This window comes from Neohortaea acidophila (genome assembly GCF_010093505.1).
Source record: "Neohortaea acidophila strain CBS 113389 unplaced genomic scaffold BDY17scaffold_11, whole genome shotgun sequence".
Taxonomy (NCBI): Eukaryota; Fungi; Ascomycota; class Dothideomycetes; order Mycosphaerellales; family Teratosphaeriaceae; genus Neohortaea; species Neohortaea acidophila.
The window spans coordinates 563,956-579,989 of record NW_022985520.1 but is presented as its reverse complement, the minus strand read 5'-3'; the positions used below and the strand labels follow the sequence as shown (position 1 = coordinate 579,989).

The 16,034-nt window shown below is 55.9% G+C and overlaps 4 protein-coding genes across 4 annotated transcripts; 2 read left to right on the top strand and 2 right to left on the bottom strand.

The window, feature by feature from the left end:
* Positions 1 to 1,423: 1,423 nt before the first annotated feature.
* Positions 1,424 to 4,067, bottom strand: BDY17DRAFT_327547 (uncharacterized protein; the record flags this gene model as incomplete). The annotated part of the gene is made up of 3 exons (XM_033737689.1): positions 1,424 to 3,291; positions 3,346 to 3,422; positions 3,475 to 4,067. 3 exons carry the CDS (start codon positions 4,065 to 4,067, stop codon positions 1,424 to 1,426), a joined length of 2,538 nt encoding a protein of 845 aa, XP_033586163.1.
* Positions 4,068 to 5,042: 975 nt separating this feature from the next.
* BDY17DRAFT_327546 (SEN1 N terminal-domain-containing protein) lies at positions 5,043 to 11,149 on the bottom strand (the record flags this gene model as incomplete). The annotated part of the gene is made up of 2 exons (XM_033737688.1): positions 5,043 to 11,055; positions 11,121 to 11,149. 2 exons carry the CDS (start codon positions 11,147 to 11,149, stop codon positions 5,043 to 5,045), a joined length of 6,042 nt encoding a protein of 2,013 aa, XP_033586162.1.
* Positions 11,150 to 11,872: 723 nt separating this feature from the next.
* On the top strand, positions 11,873 to 13,498 carry BDY17DRAFT_313378 (uncharacterized protein; the record flags this gene model as incomplete). The annotated part of the gene is made up of 1 exon (XM_033735707.1): positions 11,873 to 13,498. One exon carries the CDS (start codon positions 11,873 to 11,875, stop codon positions 13,496 to 13,498), a length of 1,626 nt encoding a protein of 541 aa, XP_033586161.1.
* A 514-nt stretch (positions 13,499 to 14,012) lies between these two features.
* BDY17DRAFT_257310 (Alpha/Beta hydrolase protein) lies at positions 14,013 to 14,814 on the top strand (the record flags this gene model as incomplete). Its single annotated transcript, XM_033731674.1, has 2 exons — positions 14,013 to 14,250; positions 14,306 to 14,814. The coding sequence occupies 2 exons, from the start codon at positions 14,013 to 14,015 to the stop codon at positions 14,812 to 14,814; spliced, it is 747 nt and encodes a 248-aa protein (XP_033586160.1).
* Between the last annotated feature and the right edge of the window lie 1,220 nt (positions 14,815 to 16,034).

The following is a 16,034-nucleotide window of genomic DNA, read 5'->3' as shown; positions in this document are numbered from 1 at the left end:
TAGGCTGGATTGAGGATGTGGAGATAGTTGCCTGTTTGGTGTGAGAGGGAGGAACAACAGTCGAGACGCGGTGGTTCGGCAGACTCCGAAGGGTGCGACGGCAAAGTGCAGACGGGCTTCAAGCAGACGCGTCGCCAAGGTCGGGATGGGCGGCGGCGGCGGGAGGGATGAAAGAGGGATAGTGAGGATGAGGGAGGGTGATCAAAAGAGAACGTCGCTCCGTTGCCTGTTTGGAGGATGGAGGGCAGGCGGGGGCGGAGGCGGAGGCAGGTGCGAGCGAGCGAGCGCAGAAAGGGCAAGCGCGAAAAGCCGAAAAAAGAAGGCAGGGCGAGGAAGGAACGATCGGGTGGGTGGGCGGGGCGCACAGCTGGACCGGCGCACAGCAGAACACGCTTCTGGGCGGCGGAGGATGGAAGTGCTGCGCAGTGGCAACGAGTCGCGGCGCGAAAGTCGTCCAAGTCAGCGACGCTGAATGAGGTTTAGAGACGAGAGTTTTGGGAAAGAAGCGCAGGCATGCGAGGGGGATTTTAGGAAAAGACCTCCCTCGCCGTCTCCACTTTCAGCCGTCGGGCGCTACTGCCACTAACGCCGCGCTATCAGTCAGCGTAGCGAATGGCATGCTGCACACGTGAAAGCACAGTCGACGCGTGTATATAACGTTCGATGATCGCCTTCCGCAGAGAAACGCAGAAGGACACGTGAATGATGCAAGTTCATCGTGCACTGATCCTCCACGCTTCCTCATAGTCCGCGTTGTCCTTGTTCAAAGCTGTCTATCCACTCGATCGGTGATAGGTCGGAGATTCGCAATTCGGGATAGCGTGATCGGACGAGCTCGGGTCCGGCGGGAGCGGCACGGGGAGAGGACGCTTGGACGCTTTCCCTCTAGCCCCACTTCACGTGCTCAGAGCCTACGAGCCTACTACTTTCCCTGTGTGTATCTGTATGCGCTGCGCTGCGATATGTCTATCTCATTCACTAGATTTCTGTATGGATGCGCTCCTGAATGACACTGACTGCACGACATGCCCGTGGTCAATGTAGTCTGTTTCGGCTGCTGCAGTCGCTTACACGCTCGAAAGCCATCACGCGATCTCCAACATGATATCACACCATAGAGGGCTGTGAACATAGGCTGTTCGTAAACTGGCTGACCAAAGAGAGTGAGAGAAGTGATTGGAAGCTACTCCTCATGGCCGCATGAACAGCAGACCTCGATGTAACAAGCGAAAAGGTACACCCAAGAAGGACAGCAGCGACGGGAAACCAACAAAGCGTGATGGGAATTACTACTAACAATTAACCATTACGACTATATAATCGCGGACAAGCTCGTAAGTCATCAAATCGAAGAACTGCCCCCTAGATACACACAAGCTCCATCCATATTCCAATGCAAGCAGGCGCACCACGATCCACCACATTACCGATGTCGACTGTTCTGCCTCGAGTTGAGATACATATCAAACGCTTCACCACCATGTCCGCCCTTTGACGCCGCATTCCGCCGCGCAATTCGGTCTTGCCACACCATTGGTCTTCGAGGCATCACATCCGCGACCGTCGAGCTGTTCAGCCGGCCATTCGTCATCACCATCGCGTTCAAAGCGGCAAGTAGAAGCGCATTCTTCCGCTCCAGAGCGTCCACGCGAGTGTCGAGGCCTCCGCTGGGACTTGGAAAGGTGGATGTTAGCGGAGTCCGTTGCGTCTGACTTACGACGTGCGGAGCGCGCTCGGCGTATCTCGATGATGCAATCTCCGGGGCTTTGCTGTAAAGTGGGACGAGCGGGTGCTGTTGTCTCCTTGTGGACAAGCCTGCCATCTCACTCTGTCTTGCAGCGTTGTTCATTGTCGGCACGGCAGGCGTAGGTGGCAGAGCTTTCATCGGAGGCGGCAACGGCATCGGCGGGGTGTGCTGTTTGCGATGACTGCCCTCCGTAGGCGTGCTAGGTCTGGATGGTGTACGCGTGCCTGGCCGACTCTGTCTCTGGCTTCGAGGAACGGAAGCCGATCGAGGTCGCGGTGCGTACTTCCCGGAGGCTTTCGAATTGCCGGACCTGGGTTTGGACAACGGAATCTCCTCGGCGACTAGCATGACTGGACTCAATGTCATCGCGTCATTTCGACTGTCGCGCGAGCTCACCGGCGACACCGGCGAGTTCACAGCCTTCTCTCCGTTGCTGCGACCATCTTCCGACGAGACGTGCGGAACGGGGACGCGAGTGAACTCTGTCACTTTCTTCCAGCTTGCATCGCTCGATGCTGACGACGACGTGCGGGTGGTGAGCGGGTTCGCTCGCTTGCCATCGGGTACTTGGATATGAGGCCGGACTTTGCGAAGACGTTGACGTGGCGCCGGAGGATTGTCGTCATTCACCACGGCATCGATGGCTCTAGAGGCCGCTGCTGGCCGGTCGAGCAGTTTTGGTGCTCGCATGCGTTCTTTTCGGCATGGAGAAGAAGCGCTCCCACTCGGCATCGGCGACTTTGGACGCTTGATGGGGCCAGTGCACTCTGTTACCACCGTCGCTCGAAGGAGAGCAGGCTGCATTCTCGAGCTGAAGTTGCTCTCGATACTGGGGGCGCGTTTGGTGCTTGCTTTGACCGTGGACTGCGACGGTTCTCGATCTCTGGTGTTGGTGGCGCCTCGTGCCAACCGCAATGGGCTCCGTGCAGGCAGTCCGGGACTGTGGGATACGCTGCGGGGATTCGCGGGACCCGCCATCGACTCTTTTCGATTGAGCAACGGCTGACTTGGGAACCGGCGAGGCAAATGTTGTTTGGGTCCATGATCCTCCTCTTGCCCAGCAGCCGCTGGTTCTGAGAGCTGCTCCTCTGTTGCCTCGGTGTTGAGCATCGGCAGACTGCGACTCGTACTCATGAAGGGGTGGGTACTCTCGAATAGAATGCCTGTGTCGAAGGACTGCTTGGGCGAGGAACCGCCGAGATCGGTCATGAATGAACGAGTGACTGAAATCGCGGACAGCGGCTCGGGCGTTGGGGGACTCGATGCCGGCGGTCGGATAGGGACTGGTGTTGTTCGTCCACCACCCACAGCGACGGCCATCTCCCGAGCGGGCGATAGAACACGCTCAAGCTCATTTGCGGGCGTCGACGGCCTGGCCAATGGTCTTCGCTTGATGACTGGTTTATGCTCAACCCCAGACTGGTCGTTGCCCTGTCTCTCGACGACGACGGGAACTTGAGAGTCCATGACCCTCGGTCTCTTCTTCATGCCCTTCGCGTAGAGCGGCTTCACATTCTTCATGTCGAGCGCAAGGTATCGGATGCCTGTTCTTTCGTGAGCACTGCTCGAGTAGAGCCGGCCATGTGGTACACTGCTACCTTTGGAAGACACTTTCTGCTTGAATGGAGGCTCTTTCGCCAACAGCCCACCAGCATCGTACGGGATGTCTCTCGGCCTATTTCAGTCAGTCTGACGGCTCTCGCCCGCAGAAAAAGGAGCACACCTACTTTCCACGACCACGCTTCCGCTTGAAGTTCCAAAACCGCACCACTTTGTTCTTCTCCTCCAGCGCGTGCGGGGCTCCCATCCTGCCCGGCTGCCGAGGCGGAGCAGTCGGCCCCGTAGTCTTCAAGAAGAACGACAGATCATGCGTTCCATCCACGTACGGCAAACCCAGCAAGCGATTCCGCCTCGCTCTCCAACCCTCCTCATCCCCGGTGTAAGGCACCTGGCTTGCATCCTCATAATGCAGCGACTCCGAGTCCTCGCACCCCGCATGATCCAGCTCCTCGTGGATCTGAATGCAATCCTGTCGAAAGATGGACGAGCTCGCAATGCGAGCATGCTCCCGCTCAACAGCAGAAGGCGCCTGGCCCATAATGGCATTCGTGTAGAGTGGCCCAGCGCTGAAGGCCATCCTGGCAGGAGAGAGGGCGCGCTCGCTGAGGCGAAAAGAGGGCGAAGCAGCAGCAGAGCTGGTAGCAGAGCTGTCGTGCGGACCGGAACTTGTTGTCGTCCGCGGGCTGGTGGGTGTGGGTGGGGGCGTATCTTCAACGAGGGCGATTGTTGGCCGTCGACGATCGTGCACGGGAGACTGCATGGCGCACGAGAATGCTCGCCCCCCCCGCCCGATTCGAGCGGCGGCTGCGGTGTGTTGGCGTTTGTTGTTGCGGTTGATGTGGGACATGCGACTTCGGGTGGCTGCCGCAGGTGTCAAGGGCGTGCGCAGCGTGCTTTGTACAAAGGGAAGAGGGAGAGAGGCAGTCTTGGCTGTAGAACGAGTCGATGGAGGGAGGCGGGGGGGAACGAGGGGATCGACAAGAACCCCGATCTCCATCGCAAATCGAGTGGCTCGCAAGAGCAAAGACAATCTGAATCTGCTTTACCTTTCGCTCCCCGTTGAACTGATCACAAGCGCCGCGCAGGGCAACTTTTCTCGATAGCAGCACAGCGCCGTGTGCCACGACAGGTCAAGCTGCATCCAAGCACGTAGTGGCGGCGAAAAGGCCGCCAACGAGCGCCTCTGACATGTGTTCCTGCCCCGTCTGCCGAATGCGTACAGGACCGAGGTGTGGCATTAGCTCTAGCAATAAATCACGCAACTCAGTAGCCAAAGAGATAGAGAAAAGATGTATCGAAAACGCGGCAGAGAGAAAGCCCAGCCGGGGACGATGCAAGGGACAAATGCAAGCTACAGCGGTACGTGTCGCAATCGACCGGGGGGGTACATGCATGCACCGATTTCGAAGGGCAAAACGAGAGAAAACAAGGTTAGTGATTCTGTACTCCGCGAACAAGAGAGGAGGGGTGCATGGTTGTACACGCACCGAAAGTTGTGGAGCCAAAACGGCGTGGGATGGGGGCCGCTGTCAAGAGGATGCTTCTAGAGCGTGTAATGTAGAAGGAAAGGAAGGACCAAGGGAATACGGTGAATGTGAGAAAGTTCCCTGTTGGTGATCACTTGGTGCTCTCTATTCACGCACGGTTTCATCGAGTAAGACAACGTCTTGGAACCATTGCGACCAAGCCGCAATATCGACCAGATCTCATAACAGACCAGATCCGCCCTCCTCTCTCACTGCTTTGGCTTGGCCTGCTTCCGCGGCATAAACGGGCTTGGCGCAGGTCTCTTTTTGAGATGTTGTGCAACAGGCGCAGGCGCCACACTGCCTGGCCGAGCCGTCCCTGCTCCACCAGCCGGCCGCTTCTTCTCCTCCGCTGCTGAGAGTGGCGTGGCGGATCTGGAGACAGAGGAGCGATTCGACATCGCGGCTTCGTCGTCGGCGTTGCGCATCTCGATGTCTTCTTGATCGATTGACTTATCGATCGGCTCCTTGAGAGGCTGCGCAGAACGGCTCTCGTTTGTCGATGCTGTAGGTTTCTTGCTTTGCAGGCGATCCTCGGCTCGGTAGCGAATGCCCTCCATGCGATCAGCCCGACTATCCTGCACCGCCGAGATTGGAAGACGAGGCTCCGCCGGCGCAGAACCTGCCCCATTCCTTGTCGGATTTATGCCAGAGGTGCGGTCAATCGTCTGAACCTCGGAGCTCCCATCCAACATAGCGGCGGTAGTGATTGCAGGCGCTGGGAAATGCGACGACGCTTGACTCAGCATGCCCTTGAGATCACCGCTGGTGTAGCAATCTCTGGCCTTTGCATCTTCCACCAGCTTCCTCCAGAACTGTCCGCGAACGAGACTCTCCGAATTCCCCAGCACCCACAAACTCGACTTGGCTCGCGTTAGTCCGACATTCATACGTCGAACATCCTGCAAGAAGCCAATGCCACCAGCGGGTGAAGCTCTCACACAGGAGAAGATGATGATCTCGCTCTCTCGCCCCTGAAACGCATCGGTGGTATTGAATTCGACGTTCTGAAAGACAGAATCTCCGAACCGCGCGGGGAATTTGGTCTTCAAGGCGTTCAGCTGTGACTTGTAGGGCGTGATGATGCCGATTTTGGAGGTGAAGTCGTAGTTTGGTTGGTCCGATATCAGTCGCTGGTAGAGTAGCATTGCGATATCAATCTCTGCCAGATTGACCAGGGAATGACCTTTCGGAGCAGCTTGATGTTGACCGGCGACGTCGTAGAACTTGTACGGGGCGAGGAGCGCGCTCTTGTGCCATGGCCGCTCGCGCAAACCAGCCATACCTGGTCCGTCCTTGAGTAGCGCATCATAGAATGTCTTGGATGGGAAGAGTGAGATTTGCGGATGCATGCGGTACTGCGTGTCGAGCAGATGAACTTCATTGGCAAAGTTGTTTTGCATCCGGACGAAGAGCGACTGTTCGTACTGGAACTTGGCTGCCTCTTTCGAGAAGACCGTGGGTGGAAGTTGTTTCGGATCACCGACCAGAATGCACTTGACGCAGCCGTACTTCAACGGGATGAGCGAGCTCATCTCGACGCACTGCGCCGCTTCATCGATGATCACCGTCTCGAGGTCGATGTTCATGCTTTGGAACATGTCGTGACCACTGCCACTCAAGGTCGCGCAAATAACGTGTGCATCGTCGAGAACAGCTTGCTGCGCTCTCTTCCTGTTCAGTTCCGCTTGCCGATTCGCGTTGCGTTCGGCGTCCTTTGCGTTATCAATGCGGACTCCCAGATCTCTCTTTCGCTTACGCAAGGCCAGTAGGTCAGACTCCATGTCGGAGAGGGCTTTGCCGATGATGGACCCGCTGTCTCTCTTTGCAGACAGCTCACGCAGTTCGGTCGACACCTTCTCATGCTCCTTGAAGAGCTCTGCGTTCTTCTCTCGCATCTTCTGATCGTTGTCGGCAGTCCCCATGCGCTGCGCCACCAGCTCGTCCATCGTCACATCCAGGACCTGCTGGTTGATGGCTTCACTGCGGCCAATGCGGACCACGTTCAGCTTGTGATGTCTTCCACTCTTGGTCTTGACCCCTTCTTTCAAGCGCATGACCAATTCATCAACCGCCGCATTGCTAGGTGCACACACGAGCAACTTTCTGGGTGGAGCATCTGCGCCAGAGTTGGCATCGCCGTTGACCTTGGGCATGGCAATTTTCGTGCCGGTGTTAGAGGCACTCAATGCTTGCGTCAGCAGACCTCCGACAATCGCAACGATTGTCTTCGTCTTGCCGGAGCCAGGCGGTCCCTGGATAAGGGAGAACCCTTCATTCGTCAGCGCGGCATTGATGGCCTCACTCTGCGCACGGTTGACATTCCAGACATCTTGATAGGCTGCGATTTGCCTTTCGCTGAATGTGATTCGCTTGGATGGTTTCGCTTGCACAATCTGGTTGCAGAGGTCGTAATACTGCAACGCCTGCAATGCGCCATACTCTCGCTCCAATGGAACGATGGTCTGGATCTTGACACCCCAGACCGTGGCTTGCTGGAGCAGCGAGGGAGCTAAGCTCGAGCCAGACACGACCTGATAGACGATTTCCAGGAATGCTTTTTGCCGCTTCACACGGTAGACGCGAGCCAGACAGTGCGGTGCAGTTGAGTCTGCAACGGCGTTCTTGACCTTCGAAAGTAGAATGATGTCTCCTTCTTGTATCTGAACCTCGCGATTCTCCTGGTGTCCGATCAAGCTGCTGAGCTCAATGAAGGAGTCGACATTCGTGCGATTCTGGATCTTCACTTCGTACGGCTTGGCGACGGTCTCTTCCCGTGCTTTCACCATCCCTTGCCATGCTTCCAAGGTCAGCAACGGCTGAAAGGTGTCTCGGTAGGTGATTGGATCGGTGAAGGAATTCGACACGCCGCGGAATTGGTGCTCTTTTGATCCAGGAGGGTAGTCGCCTTCGTGGAAGAAATCCCAGCCCAAGATGATTCGATGTAGTGGCGTCAGATCTGGTGCCAGTCTTGCCCTTTGATCCTTTAGACTCCTCTGTGTTCTGTGGATTCTCGTCGGAGCATTCTTCTGCTCTGCTTTTAGCCCGAGCGCGCCATTCGGATCAACGTTAGGGCGCGCGGTCTTCTTCTTGCCGGGCCCGAGTCCGAACAGCTCGACATCCAGCTCGTCCTCCTCATCCTCCTCGCTCTCCTCATCAGACGAGACCATCACGTTCTGACCCTTCATTGAATGATCTTTGCCGATATCACCCAGGCCGGTGACACCGCTTCCAACACCAACAACGCCATTCGCTTTGGCCACTGCCGCTGCCTTTCGTTTCGCAGCTTCCTCCTTCTCCCGTTGACGCTTGAGCAGGAAATCGTTCGCCGCTTCTTGGTTCTTCTGCGCCGACTTGACGATCGCGGGCGTCGAAGTTGGCTTCTTCTGCTGTAAGAGTAGCTTCTTCCTTTGCGCCTCACTTCCAGGGATGGTGTTCATTATTTTCTTCATCTCCGCCTCTTCTTTAGCCTGCGCCTCTTTCCGACGCTTCGCCGCTTCGGACCAGGCGTCGACATCGATCGTCCCCGGCTTGGAGGCCCGACCAGCATCGCTGACTGGTGTAGAAGCCCCACTGCCCCTAGCACTTGAGGTCCATCCTTCCAGACTAGACTGCTTCTTTCGTACATCTGCAGAAGAAATCTCCACAACTTCAGCGATGCTCTCTCCGGTATGATTCTCGAGGGCTCGTTGCAGCTCCGCTTTCTGCTGTGGAGACAGCTTGGTCCTGACCACTGCATTCTTGTCGGTACTTGTGACAACGTTCTGAAGGTATTGAGCTGCGCCGTCATCGATCTGGATGCCCACTTCCTGCAAACGACCAAGAATCTTCGTCGTCAGTGTAACAGCCTTGTTGATGAGATACTCGTCCCTCAAGCGAAGCCATTTCGTGATCTGCGAGAATCTCGACTTTGGAAACTCCAACAGCATCTTCCTCACCTGACCTTTGGCAGCCTTGGCAGATCCCTGCAAGGTAGTGGCGATGATGGAATACTGGTCGAATGCGTAGTCGGCAAAAGCCATCGTCTCGCGACAGAAATCCTGCAGCATCTGCTTGTCGTAACCGTGGTTGCTCCATGGTTCAGTCTGCTCGAAGATCATGCCGAGAACCAGCCAAATGCGTTCCCAGAACAGCTCAATGCCCTTCATCGAATCTTCGCTGATCTTCTTCGATCTCAGTATGCCATCCTGACTGTCGCACAAGGAGCTCAACACATCTGTACACAGCTTGAGTGTGACGGAGCATGGAGCGAATACCCTGTGCCGAGCTATTCTGGCGAGAGCTTCGTTGATTGACGGCACTGAGGTCGTTGGGAAGGCGGATATGATGTGCATGATGCTGCCGCGACGCTCGTCCTGACCGCTGAGGACTTTGAGGACGTTCAGTGCGGATTGATGCACGCTTGCCTCGCCACTGAAAAGTAGATGTATCAAGCCATTGGCCGCGCTTGGAAGCATGAACAGCTCGTCGAGTTGCTCGGCACCGAACGCATCAAGGCGTTCGAGAAGGTCGTTACACACGTAAGTCTGCACTCGACCGAGGGCAAGATTCCACAACTCTGCCTGCTTCAACGTGGCCGAGATATGACGTGGTGGAAAGGTCTCTAGCAGAAGCAGATCACGGATTCCGTAGAGAATGGAGGCCGCGAGTGAAGGATGCCCAGGTCGCACATGTCGCATGCTCATCTTCCACATCTCCAATCCACTAATGTTGAGCTCATGGTCGAGAGCCTTGGTTTTGACGATCGTGTACCGGTCCTGTGCCAGTCCGGCGACATCCAAAGCCAATGTGTACTCAACAATATCCAGACACATTTGCTCGGTCTTGTCGATTTGCATCTCGGTCTTCTTCTCAATCCCATCCAATTCGGACATGACCAAAGGGATGTGGTCTTTCGCGACGATCTGGACCATGTGTCTGATGGTGGGTCCGCTTTTGACATGCTCTCTCATGGTGCGAAGGGCGGTGAGAAGACACGTTAGCCCCTTTTGCCAGCAAACGGAGCGAGCATATCGGGAATATGGATCTTTTTGAATGGCATGCAGCAGCTGATCCAGGATGACCTTCACCGGGGCCACGACATTGACGGGCTTCAGAGACTTTGTGATTTGGACCGTCCATTCCATCTTCTCCCCCAACTGCAGCGGCTGCGTCTCCTGAGTGATTTTGAGCGTTTTCTGCAAAGCCGGACTTCGAAAGATCGTTTCCACGACGGATTGGGCCGAGATAGGTGCCATGGCATCCCAGAAATCGGTGGGACTCTGCTCGACCAGTAATTGATAGGTTGCTAACAAATCGGTGAAGTGGGCATCGTCGATCTGGAAGTGCTCCAACCCGACAGTGTAGAGATTGCTGTCCATCGCTCGAAGGTGCGTGGCGATCAGGTCTGTTGTGAGTTTCAGTACGATCTCCCGCGTACCACGCCAAAAAGTTGGTAGGAAATCCCTTTGCATGGCGAGAATGTTGACGCGAGCAAGACCCGCTTCAAGGAAAGGTTTCACGCTGTATTCAAACTCCGTGCTGGTGAGGGGTCTTCTGATGCCAGAGAAGTTCTTCATCGCCCATGAACGCCTTTCCTGATTGTGAGAGAAGATAAACGCGGCCATTCCGGGCGCATAGCTGGGGAGCTTGACTTTCTTTTTGGTCTGCAAGAGATCCAAAGGGCGATCCAGGGATTTCTGCAGCGTCTCTTCGTCCTTGAGGAAAGGGATGCAATGGAAGGCCTCGAACAGAGCATACATGCCGGCGTCACCAGTAGCGGCGATGCTGCGTTTGTCCGGCGGCAGAGTGAGCAGAGCTTCCTCCATGGTTTTCAAGCCGTTCGAAATGCGGGTGATGTTCATGGCATCGAACTGGTCCATGAAGTGTCTCACTTCCTCAATATCAAACTGCGACTCCAGTCTCTGCATGAGCAGGCTCCGTGAGCGGTGGTATTCGCGCACGCAGACATCGCAGCGAGTGAGTTGGGCTTTCAGGGCGAGTCGTAATTGGTCTTGGAAGGGCAGAGCATCGACACCATCGTAAGCGAAGATCTTGCATACGTCTAACGCCACATCGCGCCTTTGGTTGGCATTGTCGATCTCGCGCAACCGGGCTGCTTTGTCGTGGTCGGATTCTTTCGGCAGGTCTGCGAGAACGTCTTCGTCAAAGAAACCACGAGAGTCCGCCGCAGCGGAGCGAGGGCAGAACCAGTGCAGACCGGGATCGAGTTGAGTGAGCTCGCTGAGTTTGAAGGCGCGTTAGTGGTGTGCTTACTTGCTGTGGAATGCGGCCAAAGGAAAACGTACTTTAAGCTCTGCACGATTGCATGGCCCATTTTGGAGGTTTACTGAACGCTCAGTGAGCGCTCAGTGAGAGCGATGGCGATCCAATGAAGAGTTTCGCAGGGAGTCACTGTAGTAGAGACACGCTGTTCCTCTTCATTGGTGGCGGTCGAAGGTGAATGCAACGATGAACCCGCCCCTTCATGCTGTTCCATCCATGAGAGCGAAGAAGGAGTTACGTAGCGGGAACATGAGACTATGCTAGCACCGATGGCATCTCTCGGGACATGAAGAGTAAGATGATGTTGGCAAGAAAATGATGATGACTGCACCGTTTGCTCCGGGAATGCAGAGCTTGAAAGGCAACCGGCTGGACGATGTCACCGCTTCTTCACGTGAGTCTTGCGGTCACTGAGCACGAGACTTTCCAGACCGGTAGGCGTCCCCGAAGGTGAAGAGGGGTGTCGAGGTGGTGAAGGTGTAGTTGACCCATGAAATCTCCATATTGCACTTTATATAAAATACGCGGGCACTTCCGCGCTTGTCCCGACGCGTTTCGCGCCTCTCCCGTCCCGACGCCACACCCCGGCTTTCAGCCTCTTTGCCCTCACCTTGCCATCAGTCACTCTCAGTCCATCTATTGACACACCACCTGGCCCTGATCACAATGATTTTGTGAAGAGCCTGATCTCAGAGATCCCCCCTATCAAGCCGGGTTTCACCCTCTCACATCCAGGTTTGATGACCACCGACATCTGATCCTCTAGGCTGCAGCCATGGGCAGCACCACGCTGCTCTCACTGCCCACCGAGCTTCTGGACAGGGTCTATAGCCACCTCGACTGGGACCGCTCGAGATCGCTGTACCTGGAACGACCAGACATCGTCAACATCAGTCTCACCTGTGTCCAGCTGCGGCAGTCAGTCCTCCCTCTGCTCTTCCGACACGTCATCCTGAAGTTACGCTGGGTCGATGGCGCCTTGATTGAGCCGACCCTCTTCCGGCTCCGAAGATACGAGCCACAGCTTGCACGGCATGTGCGCTCTGTCCTTATCCAGACCGAGTTCGGGCAGTATGTCGACCCCGACTTTGTCATTCCTGGATTCGCTGTTCCGGAAGCCTTGTCCGACTGGGTCAACCCGGCATCTATTCCCGACGACCCTACACGTGCCGTCGAAATCTGCCATCGCCAGAGCGTAATGGAAGTTGCTCGCTCGCTATTTGAGAAGTGCGAGCACGCTGATCTCTCTGGGCCTTATGGCGAGGAGCTCAAGAAGAGGGTCACCAACTTCAGCTACCACATCTTCGGCAAGCAAAACTCATTAGATTCGTCTTCATCGACTGCCACTCCCGACGACGAGTCTCGCCTACTGGGACCCTTCGGGCAGAGCAGGTCTGCAGGGTGGACGAATGCGTCACGCACATCGCTTGACGAGAGCAGATACTTAGACTCGGTTCATGGTGCGGATCTACTGCCTGCGGATTCCGAGTCAAGGACGTCACGCAGCGAATGCATCCGATTGAAGCTGGAACTGGATGCGCTTGTGGTGGTTATGCTACTACTACCCGCAACAGTGACGTCGGTGTCTTTCGAAGCGCATCCTCGGGGCCGGCTGGATCTCCTTCGCCACGCTTTTGCTCTCAATGTTGCTGCACGGGCAATCGATGTCTTCGGAGAGCGGCTACAACACTTCTCCCTGATCACGTCTCCGCCGCAGACCCCGCGCTACATGCGGGCCGGTCGGGAATACAGTGAGCTGGACCGGGAAAGCAACATTTTGACAAACGACGTGCTCAATAGAATGCGCAAGTTGAAAACTCTTGTCATCTCCGATCAGCAGTCTGGGGGAAACCATCGCCTCCGGGGACTGACGACCGAAGGGCAGACTCAATGGCACACTCTGGCCCACACGCTTTCTACACTGGAGCTGTGGAATTTCGAGATCGATTCTCGGGAGCTCTTACGGTTTGTGCAGGGCTTCGATCAATTGGAGAAGGTGGCGTTCGAAAATGTCGCCCTCAACGACACTCAAAGGAATCTCATGCTACCCGGAGCGCACCGGCGGGAGATCAGCCGTACGGTGTGGCTGATGTTCCTCATCCAGCTACGACGCGAGATGCCGACAGTGGCGATACGGCTGGGCCGGCTGAAGGAACACGGCAAAATCACGCCGCTGTCACCAAGTGTGGTCAACTGGTTGACGACCGAAGCCATTCCCACGAACAGTCTGGTTACTTATGACCGAGAGACGAGATTGGTGGAGGACTTTGGGTATTTCCTGGACCTTTGGATTGCGGACGACGGGGTGCGTGGAGAGCAGGCGAGAGAGGCGCGCAAGGATGGCCGGTTGGTGGATGCTGCCATGACTAGTCGATGGAAGACTTTTGCCAATCAGCGCTGAATTGGCTACCGATTGACGATGTGACGAAGGCAATGACGCGGGTTAGGGTGCTTCTTGCTTTACCTTGTCACTTACAGATTAGCAAAGCTTGGATGAGCATGATATCGCACTGGATCCAGCGCAACATGACCGGAAGGCTGAAGCATACTCGCAGTAAGCTTTGGCTTGTTCGGGGATCGCTCCGTCGAGCCCTGAATTTACCCCTCCACACCCCACGAGCTATGAAATCATCGTCAATGGGATGAGGACCCCACACGAGCAGCAGATAAAGCGACATGAATGGTCTGCATGCCCCTGCAACGACGTAACGGGAGAAGCCCGCAGGAAAATTGAGCGCCTATAATATACCTTACCAATCTGCTCAGCAATGCAACGTTTACCCATCCCTCCTTCCTACCTGCTCAAACAACTCTCATCCCGTCCACTCTCTCTCAAGGCAGCAAACCCCTTGATATCTCGTTACATCACTCCCCAAACCCAGACAACCCACTTCCGCATCCGCACATACGCAACCATGTCTACGCAATCGCACGCCTGCTGCACGGTCCCGCCCATTGTGGACGACGGCTACAAGGAGAAGGGCAAATGGATCCAATCCGACGGCCTGAAGACCTACCACACCGGCTCCAGCAGCGCGAAGAGCGGCATCCTCGTCATCTACGACATCTTCGGCTTCTTCCCCCAGACGCTGCAGGGCGCGGATATCTTGTCGTCGGGTGACCATGAGAAGCCCTACCAAGTCTTCATGCCAGGTATGCTCCTCTCACTCCTTTCACACCATTCCGGTCACTGACCCTGCTGTGGTAGACTTCTTCGAGGGCTCGCCCGCAGACATCTCGTGGTACCCGCCCGACACCGACGAGAAGGGCAAGAAGCTGGGCGAGTTCTTCAACACCAAAGCCGCGCCGCCCAAGACGCTCGAGCGCATCCCCAAGATCCTCAAAGAGCTGGAGTCAAAGCATGGCATTCAAGAATGGGGCATCCTCGGCTTCTGCTGGGGTGGCAAGATTGTGAATCTCGTTTCGCAAAAGGGCACGCCCTTCAAGTCTGCCGTCGCCGCTCACCCGGCCATGGTGGATGCGAACGATGCCGCCGGCGTTACTATTCCCTTCGCCATGCTGCCCAGCAAGGACGAGCCGAAGGAGGATGTGGAGAAGTGGCAGAAGGAAATCAAGGTGAAGAATGTGGTCAAGTGGTGGCCCGAGCAGATCCACGGCTTCATGGCTGCGCGCAGCGACTTGAAGGACCCGAAGGTGAAGAAGGACTACGAGGCGGCGTACAAGTTTGTGCTCGACTGGTTCCACGACACTATGTGAGTGCTTGCGCACTTCCCTTTCCTTTCCCTTCCCGACATCTCTGACCGCTTGGATCTCAGGTAATGCTCTCCCCATTACTCCGCTGACGCCATGCAAACAGGCAAGGCGGGTCGGCGAAATTGTAGGGTAACATGGCCATGCTGCATCGTAATGTGAGAAGTAATCAACAAACTTGTCCTGCCAATTTTGCCAGCAGTCCAACTTCCCCGTTTTTCGGTCATGTTGCATCGCAGCCTGTATACCTCTCAAGACACCACCCATGTGCTGTAGATCTTTGCAACACCACTCGCCCGATTTAGGTCTATGGCAGATCGCATAGGAGGTTTGCGATGTGGCGTCCATACCGCAGTCGAGGTATAACGTGGAAATGAAGGAGGTAAAGGGGAAGACGACGGTGACAGGTTGATTGAAATGAAATGAAAGAGACGGGCGGTAGGAAAAGCAGACACGAGTACGATTACCATAGCCCATTGGTCTCTGATTTGCTCGACATTCCTGTGGTGTATGGGTAGCATTTGAGCATGTTTGACATGCCGACTCTTTCTCGCTACTCGAGCTTGAGCATCGCCAAGATGCAACCCTTGTGAGATTATTGAGCCGGAGTGCACGAAGTCGAGACCGAGAGCAAGAGGAGGTGTGGTGGAAGCGGTGTACCCTGAAAGGCCACAGTTCTGTAGCCAAGGACTGACGTTGAGCAGGCAATGCAGGTCAAACCACAGCCAATTTACCCGACGCTCTCCACCAGCTGTTGGTAAGATTTAGGGCCCGCTCGCCACCACGCCACAGCCGCGCTGCGAAACGCCCGCGCGCCCGCACGGCGGCGTTTGGGTACTTGTACTTGCACGTGAAAGCAGCAGACTCGGAAAGATTGTGAGAAAGGCGAGTCTGGCCAACTGTAGAACGTGTGCGTCGCATGTCAAGTAATTCATTGAGGCTTTTTCGGTGCTCGTCGAGATTCTCACACAGCGCCAGAGGCATTTGTCGCCGCCGGCAGAGCTTCTTGTTGAGGCCAATGGAGGTTTCGCGAGCGGGCGGATCGACGACTTTTGTGGGACTGCGCCCAGCCGTTGTGGCCTTTCTTTGCAGATGCCGCCAGTCAGCGCTCTGGACATTCGAGCATTCGCCGAGTCTCGCCCTGGAACACGGAGGACGACGGTTGGCGCGTTTATTGGGGAAGAAACATCTCAGGTGGGCGGGTAGGTTGCAATAAGCAAACTCCC